Source organism: Dermacentor variabilis, chromosome 8 (genome assembly GCF_050947875.1).
Source record: "Dermacentor variabilis isolate Ectoservices chromosome 8, ASM5094787v1, whole genome shotgun sequence".
Lineage (NCBI taxonomy): Eukaryota > Metazoa > Arthropoda > Arachnida > Ixodida > Ixodidae > Dermacentor > Dermacentor variabilis.
This window is the reverse complement of record NC_134575.1, coordinates 33,596,883-33,613,708: the sequence shown is the minus strand read 5'-3', so window position 1 is coordinate 33,613,708 and position 16,826 is coordinate 33,596,883. Positions and strand designations below refer to the sequence as shown.

The following is a 16,826-nucleotide window of genomic DNA, read 5'->3' as shown; positions in this document are numbered from 1 at the left end:
ATGCTTCTAATACTTGAGCTGCTCCAGTAAAGAAAGATTGAATTAAATGTCGTTTGAGCGATGCGTGACACCCTATCACTGTTGTGCTATAGAGGTGGCAAGGCATCTTCAGATTTAGTTATCTGTTGGAAGTTCCCTCAATGCATTAAATGTGCATATAAAATTGTCTAGGCCAGAACTCTAGCAATACTGTAGTGCCCTTGGTGCCTAATGCCATCACAAAAGAAATTAGAAGAATCCAGAAAATTTGTGTAGAGCTGTCTCAAGACAATAAATTGTACAGAAATAATTGTGTTGCGAACTACGACTGAGCATCTGCAGCTGTGAGTAATTTCCCTGTGGGAATACTGTTGCTTTCCAACATCTTTTGTGTCAGGTGCATTATCACTTGCAAGTTCCATCCTCACTGTCTGACTCATTGCCGTAAGACTGTCTATCTGTACAATGCAGTTCCTGCACCACAAGTGATGCCTGTGAGTGGTGGTGAAAATGTTAGTATAGATTAGGTCTCATACATAGGAAATGCCAGTCGGCCGAAACAATTGCTTAAATTGTTTCAGCATCAGAAATAGCTCTGCTAGCCTGTAGGTATGCTTAGATGTATGTTTCGGTGTTTGTCTGAGTTGTGATGGGCAACTGTTGCTGTATTGTTCTTATGGTGGTATATTATTTAAACTTTGCCACTTGCTCTGGGCTTCATGTGTAGCAGTGTGGTGTACTCTGCATTTCATTCTTACATGGTCGTGTGGCTGCAGTGAAACCTTTTGAAGTGAATTTCTTTGGCTCTTTCGACCATTTTCGTTGTTGCTTGGTGGTCTGACTCTGCAAGGAAAACATTTTCGCTCTTTCTTGTTCTTTCATCTGCTTGTTCTTTTGTTTGTTCACCCTTTCATTCCTTTAGGCTATTTGCTTACATTGACAGTCATCATCTATGGTTCCTGCACATTTTCTTCACTCAAGTTCACACTCTAATTTGCCAGCAACCTTACCAACAATAGCTCAGGACTTCCACTCTTGCTTGCTAACGTTGCACATTTTTGATAAAGTTTTGTCAACCCACTGTTACTACAGAAACCACTTCGTTTCCAAATCTATAGCAGTACACTTTCTTTTCACCGGCAATGTCGTGCATTGCTGATGATCAGCGGGTGGATCAGCCATCTCCCATTTCAGTGGCAAGTCAAACAAGGCTGAGAAACAATGTAGTCAGGAATGACTTCAATGCAACGAACAAAGAGAAGCACGAGTGGCTTAATCCGTTAGTAGAACTGCTCAGAATGAGGGCCAAAGAATAAAGAACCAATTGTGAGGACCGAGTGAGCAATCTAGGAGCACCGCCGGCAGCGTTGTCAGCGTGTTTGGCACGGTATGTTTGTGTTTTGTAGGGTGGTGCAGTACAGCGCTATGGGCAGAGTCCATTTGTGTTCGGAGGGGTGGAAGGGCGCCGGAAGAAATGCGCGCAAGGCTGGTGTGCATCTCATGAAGAGAAGCATGAGACGGCACTTGGGGTGCCGGGCGATCATGCACCGGCTCTTATTTCACTTTTCTATTTTTTCTTTTCAAGGATTTCGCATTCCATTACCTTTCGGTATGGACGCCCAGCAACCATACCTCGTGGTTATAAATGAAAAGGCGTCATGAGGACATTGAAGTAAGCAGGTTATTTCCCCATAGAAAACTTAAAAAAGTTCATGGTGCAGCAGCTTTTCATTGTTATAACCGATATATTGTTGAAGCCGGTATAGTTATAAGTGGTTTCGACTGTACCCGTACTTTTGCTGTGGTGAAAAGTAAAACAATAACACTGCAGACATTCGGTCTGCGTGCTATATTATTCCACTAAACTTTAAGTCGTCTCTTGAGACAACAGAATACACAAATAACACATGCTGCCTTGAATAATTCTTGAAGTGTCACATGTCACTATGAGCAGCATCACAGCATACACATGTACGTAGGCGCTTATGCTGATATAATGTCATCCCCTCATCTTGGGGCGCAGGCCCGTGAGGAAAAGGGCAAACAGTGTTTAGTTCGAAATTTAAGCTCTTTCCACGGTGCGTAGCGCTGTAATTTTAGCATCCTTGATTATGAGCGCACATTGTATGCACTGCGCTTGTCAGCTCAAAATGGCCAGACCTCGAGGGGCCCCTTAATGCAAAAGTGAAGGAAAATTGGGTGGGGGAGCAAGTGACTGGCAGTTATGTCATGAACTCTAGAATTAGAAGATGAGAGATGTGGCAGACTTCATGGAAAAAATTGCCTGCGAGTTATGAACACCTTCTTCTGGAAGTGGAATAACAGGAAGTGGTCCTTGAAAAGTCGTAATGGGGACATAAGAAATGAAATAGATTGCATACTCTGTGCCAACCTTATCATAGTGCAAGTTGTAGAAGTGTGAGGTAGGGTAAATAGCAGTGATCATAGGTTAGAGACCTCTCGGATTGTTCTCAATTTGAAGAAAGTTAGTTAAGAGGAAACAGGCCAGCCAACCTAGACACAGTCAGGGTAAATGTAGATGACAAGACAGGGGTAATTGGAGATCACTGGGAGAGGCTGCTCAGGGTTATTGAACAATGGCACATACCCAGTGACCCACCTTAGCATCAAAGACGTTTGTTGAATAGCAGCACATACCCATTGTTACATGCTCAGCGACTGAAGTTGGGCCAGCAGTTAGATTTAAACCCAGTTCCCAGGGACAGTGCAGCAACCAAATGCTCTACCCATTTGAGCATAGACTACACACCGCACCAAGTTGGCAGGAAAGAGGTTATGTGCGATCATACATACATACGTACCGACCTACTTCTAAGTGGGTAAAGTTCTTCAAGAATGCTGTTGCATTAAAAATGAACTCTGGACCAGCATTGTAATGTGTAGGGCCTATCAGGGCTACTGAATTGGTACCACTGGAACTGACGTGCAATCGTGGACAGCAAACAGGTAGTGTGAGGAAATAGAAAATTTACTAGCACGAGATGGTATCATCTGGCGCAAGACATGGGGTGGTTGGAGATTCTGCAGTTGACATCAGAAGTCTGATGGCAATGACCTTAGGATGTTGCAATAACTTTTCATTAGTTGGACTACATCAATAGCTTTAAAATGCATGAGACGAAAAAGTGTCTCAAATATGTTCTTCTGTCGTAAGCCTTCCACAAGAAAGAGGTTGCCCTGCTTTCGAGTATTCAATGTGGATTGTCCTTTGTAGCCCTTTAGGAATACTGAACCGGAAGGGTTATTTTGTGTTCCTTGGCTATGCATTGTGAAGTGCCCCTGTATTTATTCTATACCTTTTGGTCTGATGCTGTAACAGGACTGCAATTGCCCCACTTGTTTTTTGCAGGCCTCACAAATGCAATGAGCCTAGCTGAAAGCATCACTGCCAAAATGGCATGCCACACCCCTTCAAAGGTCGTTGGTCATGTCGATGTTGGCATGCAGTGCAGCTTGCCTCTCGCTGACAAGTCTGTCGGCTGCTCGTTGAAACCAGGGAGGGAGTCTAGGAGCGTGCAGACTACGGAGGCTGTGGAACAGTTAAGCTCCAGCTCAGGTAGGCAGTGACCGGCACTTCTCTTACATTCGCTTGCTTGAGTGAGTGTGGTAAATGGCCAAGTCTGCCTAGCTTGGCACGACTTGCTCAAGTGTGTGTAACGTGCTGCTGAGGACAAATTAGCAGTTTTTTTATTCTTGTCTGTATACTGAGTGAGGCAAAATGCAAGAATAATGCTCTACTGAGCACATTGAAGCACCTTAGATTGCAGAGCTTAATGCAGAGCCATCTTGACCTGGTGTCGTTGTTGCCCTTACATCGCTTTATGATAACCTTACACCCAGTGAGTCCCTTAGTTATGTAGAGATCGGTGTATGAGTGTAAGAAGATATAGATCAATGCAGAATGTAAGCTGACCTCCGGGTTTAATAAATAAAGGGAAAATCAGACATCCACCCGTTCGTAGCAATTGCTACAAAGGAAACCCATGTGGGTTCCTCGAAAGAAAAGCCTCAGAGTTGAAGAAAAATTCGTCCTGGTCCGGGACTCGAACCCGGGAGCACCACCTTTCTGGGGCAGCCGCTCTACCATCTGACCTAGCCAGGCAGCTAGCAGATGGCAGGGCAAAGTCGAATTTGTGGACAACACGAGACAAAGGCAAGTGTTTGACGTAGTAGTTCTGCGGAAATCCGCAAGGTGAAGAGAAGTAATTAATAAAGGGAAAATCGGACATCCAGTCATTCGTAGCATTTGCTACAAAGGAAACCCATACGGGTTCCTCAAAAGAAAAGCCTGCTCATTTTTCTGCGAAACATAAGATAGGTTGCATATGCCCGGTCGTTGATAATTTGCTGAAGGATTAGCAAGTGAAGGGAAAATGCACTGTCAAACATGTGAACAGATACATCACTTGTGCTAAGCATGTTCTGTATGCCATTCCATTATCTTGTGGTAGAGTACGTGGGACAAACGAAGCGATGTGTGAATGTTCGACTTAAGAGCATGAGCTCTCTCTTTGAGGGGTTGCACCACTTCATCTCCCTGAGCATTGCAAGTCGTGCGGTTGTCGCCCCGAATTTTAAAAGACTAGTGACATATTTAAACACTTAAGCCAATTGACAAGGGAAATCGCCGAAGCTCACAATATAAAGATTAGGGACAAAGCGTGTATCAGTGAACCGTCTATCACTCTTCATGACAAGGAACTGCATTACCTACGTCAATTTTGATTATGCATCAGTTTGTCACAGTTGCCTTGATGCATCTCTGTATCTTGTGCATGTCATGGTTATCAAATGCCACCTATATATATGTTAGACATATCTTCAATAAAATATCAGTTGAGAGTCAGCATCGTGTCGTCGTTTTATACCTCCTGTTGTCCTTGTCTTGTGTTGCGCCATAACAAACCTTACTATGAATGTGGAAGTGCATTTGCACAAGGCTCACTCTACAAGCGACGGTCAGCGAAGGGTACGATGTTCCTCCACTCCGCAACGCACAAAGGCACTTGGGTAGGCTTCATCGACTCTGATGCTGCGCAGACAAGGCTCCAGAGTCAGATTGCCAACAAGCACGGGTTTATTCAACCAAGGTAGAGCACAGTATGACAGTCATTGCTCTTATGGTCAACGGCTAAATGCAAGACTGATCGAGTATGCGCGGCCGCTGCGCTAGGGCTAACTGGGAAGTGGTGCACCAAGCGTGAGAACGAGAAATTTTGGGAGAAAAGGTCCTTGTAACCAGCTCGTTGCAGGCCTGTGAGCATCTTCCGTGGCAATGAAGCACTCAGTGGAAGGGAGCTTGGGTGGAGAGGGTGCCCGGGGACCACCACTCGGGAGGCCGATTGGGGCGCGTCTTGGTGACACTAGCTCGCCCGGTGATTCGACTCTGGGAGGGAGAAGCACAGTTTGCGCAGGAAATTAGCTTCAGCGCGCTAGCTTTGTCAGCCATGTTACTGTTACGGTGGCGGTTCTTGGAGATCAAGATAAACACAGCGCGGGAACTGGGGGATGAGGTGCGGAAAGGCACCTCAATCCCCACATCATTATTTGACCAAAAGGATCACCTTTATCGATTGGCAGAGGTATTTTCCGCGAACTGCACCGCAGAGTCCACTACCGCCAAAGGCGCCAACGACTCAACGTTAGACAACTTAAGTCAAGTTTGATCGAAAGTGCTGCGGTACTGTCATGATGTACAGCAGATTGTCATGCTGGTGTATCAGCGGACATCTTCCTGGCACCTAAGTCGAGAACAAGAATGACATGGACGACCTGCTATTGATGAACTGGTCTGAAAAGAAAAGGAAACAAACCCCTCTAACAACTCTGCGGTTGCTCGGACACTGTCACGTAATTGCTGGGCTTCCCTTCCAGTCTGGTGGGACGCCAGTAGGTACCGCAGTCGCCACCGCAGCGAGCATGTCAGCCTGTTGCAGACTCGAGAAGTAACAAAGAGAGCAGGTACAACTTGCACCGATTCAACTGCCCGCACCTGAAGAACTTTGTAAGGACAATGCGCTTAAAGAAGCCACCAAGAAAATGTGGACAATGTCAAGGACTTCCTCATCCACAGCTAACTGAACAACATCAAATAGAAGGAGCACTCGCATAATCGACCGAATCGTCCATTTCCTCACACGTAGCAGCGTGTTGTGAACAGAACAAGTGTGAAATAACCATTTGCACAGGCCAGGCAAAACGGGGTTCCATTAGAGCAGTCGCACCGAGCAATCATAACTTAGTCATGCAGTCGCTTCATTCCTTACAGACCTATTGGGCATTTCATCCTTTGTTTTCACCTTTTTACTGCTTCGCACCATACGCCATTTCAAGAAATTTATAATACGAAAAGGTCAAATCGGCCACCATTCTCTGAACATACGAGACTTGCAAAATAGTCCTGTACGCATCACAGCTGCCATCTGCACTGCAAAGCACCATCAATGCTGTGTTCACTTGTCATCTCTATGGACTTAAGCATATGAGATCCTACATGACATAATTTAATAACCCTGTAAACGAATGTTCATGTGAAACCCTTACAGTGAAGGATTGTAAATGCCAACAACACAGAGCTGTGCAAAATCAATGCTTGTCACTAATGATTAGCTGATATTCTTTATATTCTTCAGCTAACCGCTGGTGTATCGACACTTTGTTCTACTCAACAGTAGCATGTAGAAGTAAATACTATCACGGTGAGAATGTTATTGATATTTACTACTGGCCCAAACTACTCAGTTCCTAATTCGCATAATTTAATCGCCTTTTAAACGACCTTTCACTTTATGGTCTTGACGCTCTGATTTGCAAGTAGTTGGGAAAATTGAAGTGAACATAATCACTAGTGAGCACCACTGTTTCGACCACATCTGCAATATTAAATAAAGGAAAGTTTCTGAAGAAACATGCCCATACGTGTGGCAAAATGAATAAATGATGGCCACCGCTGTCTTACCAAACAAACTGATTCGAGATAACTAGTGACTAATTCTTAGCATCTCCCAATTATTAATTCTGAATTGCCATTCAAATTACTTGTCATTTGACCTCGTTGACACTATTAACAGTAAGAGAATACTGAACTGAGCTTATAGCTAGTGGTCACTAAACATTATTCATAATCAGGTAGCAGTGGTCGCAGAAGTGCTTCTTTAATGACATTTTGATAGATATTGATGACTATGTTTACGATTGATGGCTACCGCTATCACACCAAACAAAGTGGTTCGTGATTACTAGTGACAAAGCCCTAGCATCTCCTAGGGATTAAACTTGAATAGTCATTTGGCTCATCTTTAATTTCATACCCATGACTTTATGCTGTGTAAAAGTACAAAAACACAGAACGGAGCTTATCACTACTGATGACTAATCCGTCTGCATTATCAGTTACCAGTGGTAGCAGAAGAAAGTCCTCATGTAATGACATTTTGATAGATACCAATGAGGACTTGCACGAGGGATGTCTGCCACTGTCATAAAGAAATATGTGATCCGTGATCACTAGTGACTGCATTACTGCATCTCCTAGTTATCATAACTGAATCTATGTTTAAAAAAGTTTTTTTGTTTGACGTTCATGACGCTACGACACATACAAGTACAAGGACACTGAACAGAGCTTATGAGTTGGGATCATTAATGACTCTGCGATATAAGTTAGGAAAGTTGAGTGATTTAAACTTATTTACTGACGCTTTCACTTCTGCCATTGAAGACGTGCACGAATGATGGCTGCAGCGCTCACACTAAACAAAGTGATTTGTCATCACTAGCGATTCAAGCTTAAAACCAATAACACTGACTTTATCGGTTCCTTTCGTTTAGCAAAGCGACACTATCTATACAACACAAGAATTCAGGATCCTTGGCTTCAGCGATTATGCCGCACAAATTACGGAAATCAGTCGCTATGATTCCAACTACCTGTGCCCTTAAACAGATATGCCAAACGCGGGATAATCACTGAGACTTCATCCATGTGCACGTTTTATTTGTTCTTATCAGGTCAAGGTATCATTTTGTTTACATACCCATCAAGCCGTTTTGCTGCCTTCTGCTTGCTTAGTTTCGGTTACACTTTGTATTATTTATCTCAGCAGTCACAGTACGCTATCAATTGTACTTGTAGCACATGTATTTGTCAATGACTGTCTCATTCCTTTTTCTTGAAAACTGTTTTTTATTTTTTCGTGGTACTAACTTACTACTATGGGTCTTTCTGGCGTTTTCTTGATCTCTATTCTTGCAAATGGCAAAATGTTTGTGTTGCCTCTTTCCGTTTTTAGATTTCACACGCTCAATATGACACTGATTCTTCAACCACTTATATTGTGATACTTTTTTTACTTATTTATTATATGTTCATTCTTATTTCACAACTTTGCCATTCATTTTGATCCTGTACTTCTAATATTCCCAATTTGTATGAAAAATTGAAAACCATTCTGCTCCTTGTTTGTGTAAATTATAGGTTATTTGTTTATCTTTTGTCAAATTGCATCTTTTTTCAATAAATATGTTTAGTTGTTTGCCATTCACATTTATTTAGAACTGTTACCGTGGTTCATTTGCTGCTGGACTTTCTAGGGGGTGGCAGCCTTGACAAGTGGCAGTTAGCGGCTTTTCCCCACTCACTTCCATAATCTTGTGGAGAAATAAAAGTTCCTTTGATTGATTGATTGATTGATTGATTGATTGATTGATTGATTGATTTGGTGCCTTCAAGATGCTCACCTTTTCGCTCCAAGGGTTGTACCCCCTTTTGCAGTTTTCAGTGAATCACCTGCGTCCTGTCTTATGCTAGTAAATATTGAAGAAGGGCATTTGCACCTAGCAGCGCTGTTAATATAACGGCGCTCTAACAGACACTGTTACTGTTTGACTTAAGGGCGAAGAAACAACGTTACGATGTGCCCGCTGAAGCGAAAATCTGTGTCTGCTTGTCTGCTTTGATCAGAAGACATGGATGCCACTAGAGAGAGCATGCCGACGCTGCCCCCTCGGGCATCTGCTTTTTTTTTTTTCCACTGTGGCTTGCATGATGCGCCGGAAGGCACCGCCACTTCATGTGCCCTTGTCTGCGTGTGCTATTTTTCTTACTATCTGGTCGCGTGCACGTGCCCTTGCTGACAGGAGTTTCAACTCCTAAATATTCCTCCATGGCCCTGGTGCAGCTGGCGCACATACTTGATCTGTGTTGCGGTGGGCCTTTGCCCTTAAGCACTGTAACTGTCGCACTGTGCTGTATCTTGGGTGAATAAACCCATGCTTGTTGGTGATTTGACTCTAGAGCCTTCTCTGCGCCATGTGTCAGAGAGTCGACGAACCCTGCTGTTACGCCTTTGTGCATTGTGGAGTGGAGGAGTGTCGTGCCTTTTCCTGACCAATTGCCGGTAGGGTGAGTCTCATGTGAAACCCATCTCCACAGTTGGTAGAGCTGAGTGTGATAAGAATCGAGCAATATCAGACGGGGAGAAGTATATGATGAATGTGGTCTAGCCATAGCAAATTAATCTTTCTTTTTATTGAGGTGATGTTCATGTGGGTGAAAACTTCTGAACTGCTGCATAACGGCTGCATTAAGTTGTCATTTCCTGTTCAACTGCTTTGGTAGTATACAAGTCAAGCCAATGCTTTTTTGCCATTCTAGCTGCCATGTTCATGTTGCATTTCTTCATGTGAAGATGCAACAAAATTTTAAGTGCTCATTGGTCAACTATGCCTTGCAAAAACCAAGCATGAGGGTGGACCCAAATGTATCCAGAAACTAACATTGTCAGTGATTGAATTGCTGCGCTGATTGTGTCAGGAAGAAAATCCTGCTACATGCTGTGCAAAATTGCCTCCCTTGTTTTTATCCAACTGTTCAGGTTATGTTTTGTCATGCCTGTTGTATATTTTAGTACTTTGTTATATTGGATGGCCCCAGGGGCTCCCCACTATATATATATATATATATATATTGACACTATATTTGGCACAACCATAATGCAGCGGGTATGCGCCAGTGGGGACGACGCTGAAGTAGCGCGGGTTTTTAGGTGAAGCGAGGAAACGAAGAAGACGTTTTCCCTTGGACGACTGATAAAGTGTATTTCCTGGCGGTGCTGCTCCGCATACTCGTCGATCCCACGTCGTTACTCTGGTGGAGGTGCGGGGTATTCTTCATGCTTGGCACCCCTTCGCAGAGCCGACGATCAAGCCTGGAATCACCATCGCGCATCGAAACACCGGTCCACCGGTTCATTCGTCGCCTGCTAGGCTTAGCGCCCGAGTCCAGTCCCCTGCAAGAAACTTCGAAAAAATGTTTGCCTCCTACAAATAACATGGCCACCGCAGCTCCATTGCAAGTAACACTACAGAATTCTATGGTCCCGGAGAGCTTTCATGGTGATGCCTTTGAAGACGTCCAAGATTGGCTAGACCAGTTCGAACGCGTCGCCCAGTACAACTATAAGACCAGCTCAGCGGACAAACTCTCGAGTGTCTATTTCTATTAAAGGACAATGCTCGTACGTGGTACGTAAACCGGAAGAGGAGCTTTGCCACGTGGGACAACTTCCGTGCACAGCTGCTGGAGACCTTTTCAAGCATCGACAGAAGGGAAAACGCGCAGCGTCTCCTTGAAATCCGCGTTCAAAAACCCAACGAGAGTGTTACTATGTTCTCGGAAGACACGGCCTGTCATTTCCCTTTTCCGTAGGGCAGACCCAGACATGCCAAAGGAAAGAAAGCTGCGATATCTCTTGCGAGGAGTGAAGGAGCAACTGTTTGCTGGCCTTGTGAGAAATCCACCGACAACAGTAGCACAGTTCACAAAAGAGGCTACAGCCATTGAACGGGCCCTGCAGCAACGATACCGCCAGCGTGACAAGTAACTCGGTGGCGAACACTTCGTGTTCGAGTAACGACATGTCTCTGCGTGAAGTTGTCCGAGAGGTGGTGCGAGAAGAGCTTTGGCAGCTCGGCTTTGTTGTTGCACCTACGGAACCGATGCCAGCGTTATCTTTTGTTGCTGATGTGATCCGGGAGGAAGTCTGGCAAGCTTTTTCAGCACCAGACTGTGGGAACGTTCCGCGGCGCCTCACTTATGCGGAGGCTGTTCGCCGTCCACTCAACGCAACTTCAACGCCGTTGACACCCATAACTACAACACCACCTATGCCACAAACAGGGCCAACATCTTCACCCTTGTCGACTCTACCGACCCCGCTGATCATGCCAGCACAAACAATGCCGTATTTTCGTCATGCTCACGCCACTCCTTGGCTCCATGGAGAGTTACCGCCGAACTATCCGCGTCGGAAAACCGATTTGTGGCGCACCGTCGACCGTCGACCAGTGTGCTACCATTGTGGTGAAGCTGGACATGTCTATAGAGTTCGCCACAAATGGAACAACTGTCACGCCGCTCAACTTCCAAGCTTTCCTGCCAACTATGCTTATTCTCCATACGACGGTCGACGCGCTTACAACGACGCTCCTGTGAACAGTCAGCCACAAAATACGACGACTCCCAGACCACATTCGCCTTCTCCATCTTTGGCGCGCTACAATTCGCCAACTCATCGCAGTTTTCTCGATGGCACTAGGGGCAGATCCCCTAGCGCTCGACGGGGAAACTAGCCGCAGCGACCTCCGGGCGTGAGGTTGCCAATACTCTAACTTCTCCATATCCCCCATTATCGACGAACGACGACGTGAAGACTACGTTGACGAAAAAGACGCCCAGTACAACGACAAATACGACAAATACGACGAATACGACGGATACAAGTACGAAAGACGTAACTGATATTGTCGGCGCCGAGCTCATCGTTTGCATTGACGGCCACGAAGTAGCCGCTCTGGTTGACACTGGCTCCCATTTTTCAATCATAAGCTTACAGGTCGCCGACAAACTAAGGAAGGTGAAGACACCGTGGCACGGGCCCAACATAAGAACTGCCGGAGGTCAGTTGATGACACCTGTCGGGAAATGCACGGCCCGACTCTTAATCGCCGGTTCAACCTTCGTCGCCACCCTCGTCATCCTTACTGAGTGTTGTAAAGAACTTATATTGGGCATGGATTTCCTACGTGAGTACGGCACCGTGATTAACAGAAGCGTCACATTTGCCACGAGTTCAGATGTCACCCATCAGAAGCAACAACAACCTCGCTTACGTATTGCCGCGGACGACGTCATACTTTTGCCGCGGAGTTGCTCTCTTGTACAGGTGCGCTGTGACAGCCTGCAGAATGGGACTAGAGCGGGCTGCTGGGCAGCAGTGGCTTTAACTTTTTCCAGGGCGATTAGTGCCTCTTTGGCAGATATATTTGGCGCTTCATCATCACTGGTAGAATCTTCCTTGTCTTTGCCTTCTTCAGGTAATGCACTTGCTACAATATCTTCCGTAGTGAGTGCAGCGCATGTCTCCAACATGGTGTCACAGGCGGCATACTCCTCAAAAGACAAAGGGCTATTACGGCTGAAGCTGTGGCTGGCTCTCGCTATGGCTAGCTATGGCTGTGGAGCCAACTAAACGCACTAAACGTGAAAAAAAAGCAATAGTTTCAGCTGCCTACGGCTTAGGTAGCCAATCCAGTTCAAAGCTAAACCGCTAAATGGCGGCGGTAAGCGGTAACGCAGTAATGGAGCGTGGTCGGCGCGGTTCTCAACGTAAAAAAGCGCGGCAATAAGGGCGGTTTATACTTGTTGAAGTGCTCAGTATGACCTAGGAGACATGGCATGACGCCTCGGAAACTGTTCGTAGAAGTGAAATGCGCAGTGCACTGAATTTCGTTAAACTGAAGGGCGTTTGCATAGGGTTCAATGGCGCGACAGTGAGGGTTTTAAAAATAGTTCGTACAACTGAATACTTCGTTTAAATGAAGTTCGTTCAAGTGGTATTTTACTGTTCGCAGCTTGACCAATTGTGACAGATCGTGAAGCAGAACGATGTCGATAAGGTGTTCGGCCGTTTGTGAAAGTGCCTCGGGAAATTCGTCTGACCAGTTAACATCTGAGACATTAGTCGCCGGCCAACAAAATGTAACTCGAATTATTCCTGTGCCCACACAAAAACTCGTTTAGGCTTTCAAAGAAATTGCTTTAGCGGTTGGAGGGCGATAAAAAGCTCCGATAATTAAACACGAATTGTGCAAGTTGGCCTTCAAGATAACGCATTCAATTCCTGCAATATCAGGCAACCGAAACACAGTTAATGACTCTTCGAAAATTATTGCAACACCACTGCCTCTGGAATCTCGGTCTTTTCAGTAAATGCCGTAGCCAGTAGGTGTAATCTCGAAATCGGCAACGTCTTGATGTAACCATGTCTCGGTGATAACTGAGAAGTGTGGTTTGTGTGCAATAATGAGAACTTTCAAGGTAGGCTCTTTTGTTAACTATGCTTTTAGCATTTATATTAAGGCAACAGAATGTTGTGAGGTTCGCGGGTCGTGGCGACTGGTCGTGAGTGGGTGCTTCCCTGAAGGCACATACTCTTTGCATTTTGGAACAGTCCCATTGAAACGTATCATTGCCAATTTTAATTCTGTTGTAGATGAGTTTTACTTTGCCACCCTCTTTCCTAACTTCAGCTGTGCTATCCCAAAATTTCTTCCTAATTGACCTAGTGGTAGCAGAAAAGTCTCCCGATATGGATATGTTCTTTCCCTTTAGCTTTGAGCTGTTTCTCAACACGTTTACTTTTTCTCGGTAGTCAATTAGCTTCAATATTATTGGTCGTGGTTTGCTCAACCTTTTCCTGCCAAACCAATGTGTTCTCTCAACCAAGGATACCTGAATACCGAGTGTGTCCATAAATCAGGCAGTAACCGCGGTATCTGTCAGGGATGCCGTTGTTTGTTCTGTACACTCGGGGATGCCAAAGAGAAAAAGATTATTTCGGCGGCTTCTGTCTTCCACATCCACTAGTTTTCTCTCCACGTCTTGTATAGCTTTCTCGAGGCAACAAACTTTCACCCCAGCTTCCTTCGCTATTGCCACAGACGCTTCGACCTCCTTTAGTTCAGCTTCGATGTTGTCGAATCTTTGATGAATGCTGTTTTGACCATCAATAAGCTCTTTTAGCAGCTGTTCTGTAGTGGGGCCTAATATATTAACGTTCTCACTGTAACCGAGGGGCAAGTTGGGCGCGGGGTATGAAACTAGTGTGGATGTCGTTTCTTCGGAGCCACCGACGGTGCTCGGTGCCTCCCTTTGCAAACACTACAATACCTTCACCTGTTAGTGTGTTAAAATGCATTGCGCTTTGCAAAGGGAGCGGTTTCTTTGCACTATTCCTTGTCGGTTCCAGCAATAATTTGCCACTATTTTGTGATGGCAGAGCAAAAAGAAGCTGCCATATTTTTGCACCTGTAAACCACACCAAACACCGGAAATATTTTACTGTGAGGCCAGGCTCGGTGTGTAAATTACTTTGGATTTCGATTTGAGGTGTGGGTCCATGGCAGTGCAACGTGCGCTGCCACAAAGCCACACTTCCGGGCCAAGTTCGCGACTACCCACACTTTTGTTATCTCCTGAGGAGCCGCATCATTTTTCTCCCCTGTGTGTGGAAGCTCCCTTCTCCCCTCCTGCACTGTTGGTCATTTTGCTCCTCTACATGGATTGCCATTTAGCGTTTAGCAGTTATAGTCCGCACATTTCTCTATCAATCAGGTGATAGAAAAATGTGCAAAATATAACCAACCCCTATATATAGCTTTCATTGATTACGAGAAAGCGTTTGATTCAGTCGAAACCTCAGCAGTCATAAAGGCATTACGAAATCAGGCTGTATACGAGCCGTATGTAAGAATACTGAAAGATATCTATTGCGGCTCCACAGCCACTGTAGTCGTCAATAAAAAAGCAACAAAATCCCAATAAAGAAAGGCGTCAGGCAGGGAGATACGATCTCTCCAATGCAATTGACAGCGTATTTACAGGAGGTATTCAGAGACCTGGATTGGGAAGAATTGGGGATAAGAGTTAATGGAGAATACGTTAGTAACTTGCGATTCGCTGATGATATTGCCTTGCTTAATAATTAAGCTCAGGGGACCAACTGCAATGCATGCTTACTGGCCTGGAGAGGCAAAGCAGAAGGGTGGGTCTAAAAATTAATCTGCAGAAAACTAAACTAATGTTTAACAGTCTCGGAAGAGAACAGCAGTTTACTATAGGTAGCGAGGCACTGGAAACGGTAAGGGAATACATCTACTTAGGGCAGGTAGTGACTGCAGATCCGGATCATGAGACTGAAATAATCAGAAGAATAAGAATGGGCTGGGGTGCGTTTGGCAGGCATTCTCAGATCATGAACAGCAGGTTACCATTATCCCTCAAGAGAAAACTGTATAACAACTGGATGAGATGGTGTCTCATGTATGGGGCAGAAACCTAGAGGCTTATGAAAAGGGTTCTACATTTCATTTAATTTCATTTTATTACCTTAAAGGCTCCAATAAATGGAACGTTACATAAGGGGTGGCAAGAATAAAAATACATAGTTACAATAACAGGAAGTTTTTTACATTTTCGATGAACTTCGGTGCGCACATGACAGCAATGTCGTTAGGAAGGCCGTTCCAGTCTGCAGCTGTGCGAGAAAAAAAGGAATTTGAAAACATGACAGTGCGTGATCGTGGACGGGCAACCTGTAGCTGATGGCTGGTGCAGTGAGATATGCGTGTAGGAGGAAGAATATAAGGTGCGATGCGCATTGTGAAATAAAGATAAATTGAGGACGACTGGAGGAGCTATGGAAAGAAGAATGATGGGTGTAACGTTAAGAGATAAGAAGAGAGCAGATTGGGTGAGGGAACAAATGCGAGTTAAAGACATCTTAGTTGAAATCAAGAAAAAGAAATGGGCATGGGCAGGACATGTAATGAGAAGGGAAGATAACCGATGGTCATTAAGGGTTACGGAATGGATTCCAAGGGAAGGGAAGCGTAGCAGGGGGCGCGCAGAAAGTTGGGTGGGTGGATGAGATTAAGAAGTTCGCAGGGACAACATGGCCACAATTAGTACATGACCGGGATAGTTGGAGAAGTATGGGAGAGGCCTTTGCCCTGCAGTGGGCATAACCAGGGTTCTGCTGCTGCTGATGACGATGACTAGTGCACAAGGCACTGGCAAAGTATAACTTGGGTCATGATAAGCCATGCTTAATGGCCTATCACCAGTCTCTGAAAACAGCAAAGCAGAGTCACTGGCTGAAGATACTACATGGACAACTCGTTTATCTCCAAATGGATGCTGGTATTGTAAACATATGAGGGTTGTATGCAGTTATTTTCACGCGTTATATGCACACATTATTTTTTTCCTTCTGGGCTTTTCTGAAAGAGCATGCGGGTTGTACGTATTTATGGGTTACATGGGGAAGATACATTATTTCCTAGCCAGCTCCTTGCAATCTCAGCTTACGAAAACATTGCCAAAGTTCAGTGCGGGATCAAGTGGAAACCCACTCATGAAGTCTCATACGAGACAAATTTCCTGTGCCAGAAAATTGCAACAACTTTTGCAAGTGCCAAATATGGCCTCGGGGCTTCAAGTGCTCATTGAGGATAAAAGAGCAAGCTTGGTCCTAGCATTTTTAGTCTTCTCTAAGAGCCGTAGCCATCCAAGAGAGACTCCACATTCTCTCATTGGGATTTTTTAGCTTTCTGAAAAAATACTTCTTGTAAGTGAACTTCACAAACGGCGACATGAAGCATTGAAATGCAGAAGTATTGAGTAAAATAAAACGGGCCAATAGAACCTTTTTATTTCATCCTACTTAAAATCACCCAGATCTCCTAAATTAAAAAAAAGGCAGCTT

General features: G+C 44.9%; 1 protein-coding gene and 1 long non-coding RNA gene across 11 annotated transcripts in view; both read left to right on the top strand.

Moving 5' to 3' along the window:
- Nucleotides 1-16,826, top strand: part of LOC142589965 (uncharacterized) — a 181,873-nt gene that overhangs the window by 80,536 nt on the left and 84,511 nt on the right. The window lies entirely within an intron of this gene.
- The window catches only part of LOC142589958 (uncharacterized), a 40,621-nt gene that overhangs the window by 6,327 nt on the left and 17,468 nt on the right, over nucleotides 1-16,826 (top strand). For 6 of the 10 annotated variants that reach the window (XM_075701698.1, XM_075701696.1, XM_075701699.1 and 3 more), the window contains exon 3: nucleotides 3,350-3,556. In XM_075701698.1, coding sequence (XP_075557813.1) covers nucleotides 3,364-3,556 — 193 coding nt within the window. In that variant the 5' untranslated portion in view covers nucleotides 3,350-3,363. Of the gene's footprint in view, nucleotides 1-1,564; nucleotides 1,652-3,349; nucleotides 3,557-7,830; nucleotides 8,539-8,592; nucleotides 8,636-16,826 lie in introns of those variants that run through there. The other 4 variants (XM_075701701.1, XM_075701697.1, XR_012830009.1 and 1 more) reach the window with 3 other exon arrangements.